This window comes from Nicotiana tabacum, chromosome 17 (genome assembly GCF_000715075.1).
Source record: "Nicotiana tabacum cultivar K326 chromosome 17, ASM71507v2, whole genome shotgun sequence".
Taxonomy (NCBI): Eukaryota; Viridiplantae; Streptophyta; class Magnoliopsida; order Solanales; family Solanaceae; genus Nicotiana; species Nicotiana tabacum.
Window position 1 is genome coordinate 90104847 of NC_134096.1, and position 1703 is coordinate 90106549.

General features: G+C 35.2%; 1 protein-coding gene across 1 annotated transcript; it reads left to right on the forward strand.

Annotated features, from left to right (window-relative positions):
* The first annotated feature begins 1122 nt into the window (after positions 1-1122).
* LOC142171966 (uncharacterized) lies at positions 1123-1497 on the forward strand. Its single transcript, XM_075235697.1, has one exon. The coding sequence runs from the start codon at positions 1123-1125 to the stop codon at positions 1495-1497; it is 375 nt and encodes a 124-aa protein (XP_075091798.1).
* Positions 1498-1703: the final 206 nt, after the last annotated feature.

Here is a 1703-nt window from a genome sequence, read left to right on the forward strand (position 1 = left end):
TATTCCTTTAAAATGTCAAAAAATGCAATCATAAATTACTCACCATTGTTAGGCTCGAACGACATGCCCTTCTCAAAATAGACTTTAATGGAATTTGACGTTGAATAATATAATTAATTTTAGGTACCTAAAAATTAGATGGGAGATTTCCTTTACTTTAATCAAACCCAAAATTGCCAAAATGTTGTATCTTATTAAACCAATTTAAAATTATGTATAACACTACTTCCCAAAGTTTTTCAGAATACTCGAATGTTTCCAAAGAAAAATAATATCGATTTTTGAAAATACTCAAAGCTAAAATGTTCTAACGATTTCGATTTCCATAGCCTAGAAGTAAATGATGATTTCACAACACAAGAGAGTTGTATCCATACCTCTAGATTTTACTCGCCAGTCCAAAGTTTGATTTTTGTAAGATTGTCATTATAAACAACATGATAACATTAACTATGTGACCTTTGATCACATAGTTACATGTTACCATGTTGTTAATAAATGCCACTCTATATCATGTAAAACTTCGGTATATTTTGACTATGTAAGATGGTATTGAAGGATTGATATTCAAGTATTTTCGGAATCGGAAAGCTAAGAGTTTCTTATTGAGAAAAAACCCTCTAATTTTCACTCAATTGATCGGAGAAATGAGAGAAATGGAGAGTCAATCGAAGAAGAAGAGAGGATATAGTGTTTCAGACAAAACATGGGTCTTCGGAGATATCTAGAAGAGATAAGATTTTATTTGCACAATTAGACCTTACACGTGGAGCACCCTCAGCAATTGATATGGTGTATGACCGTCCAGATCAAAGTGGACTCATTAAATCATCATATTATTCTCACATGGGTGAGACATGTGATTAGGCATTGTAAATAATAATAGTGGTTAGTTAGTTATTCTCATAGCCTATAGAAATTAGACAAGTGTATAACTCTTTATTCTTTCTAGATAGGATAATTTGTATATATAGATTGATGACTACACAATGGAATGCAACAGAGAAAATTCCTAAATACGTCTTCTTCCTTTTAAAATCTTTCATGGTATCAGAGCAGTGAAGCTCGATCTAATCATCTCTCTGTTCTATCTCACTTTCTTTTCTCTTCATCTTCCTCACCATGCATGATAATACAGAAACATCTATCATCCAAACTGGATCTAGAAGTGGAGTAACCTTCGATCCAAATCATCCCTACTTCCTCCATTCTTCTGATGCATCTGGAATGACCCTAGTCAATACAATATTCACTGGCAGAGGTTTTCAGGGATGGAGGAGGTCTGTGCTAATTGCACTTTTAGCCAAGAATAAATTAGGCTTCATCAATGGAACCTGTCCAGCTCCAGCTGCTACTTCCAAGGATTTTCAGCCTTGGAGTAGATGCAATGACATGGTGACCTCTTGGCTTATAAGCTCACTCTCCAAAGACATTGGAGATAGTGTTATCTACTCAAAGTATGCCAATAACACTATCTCCAATGTCTTTGGAGAGTGAGCTTATAAGCCAAGAGGTCACCATGTCATTGCATCTACTCCAAGGCTATTTACTCAAAATCGGCCACGGATTTGTGGAATAGTCTTGAACATAGGTTTGGACAGTCAAATGGTGCCAAACTCTATCACCTGCGCAAAGAATTATCAGGGTTAGTTCAAGGAACAACTAACATAGCAGGATACTTTACAAAGCTCAAATGATTATGG

Excerpts from the sequence above, each read along its gene's own strand:
- LOC142171966 (XM_075235697.1), top strand. The coding sequence starts at position 1,123 with ATGCATGATAATACAGAAACATCTATCATCCAAACTGGATCTAGAAGT.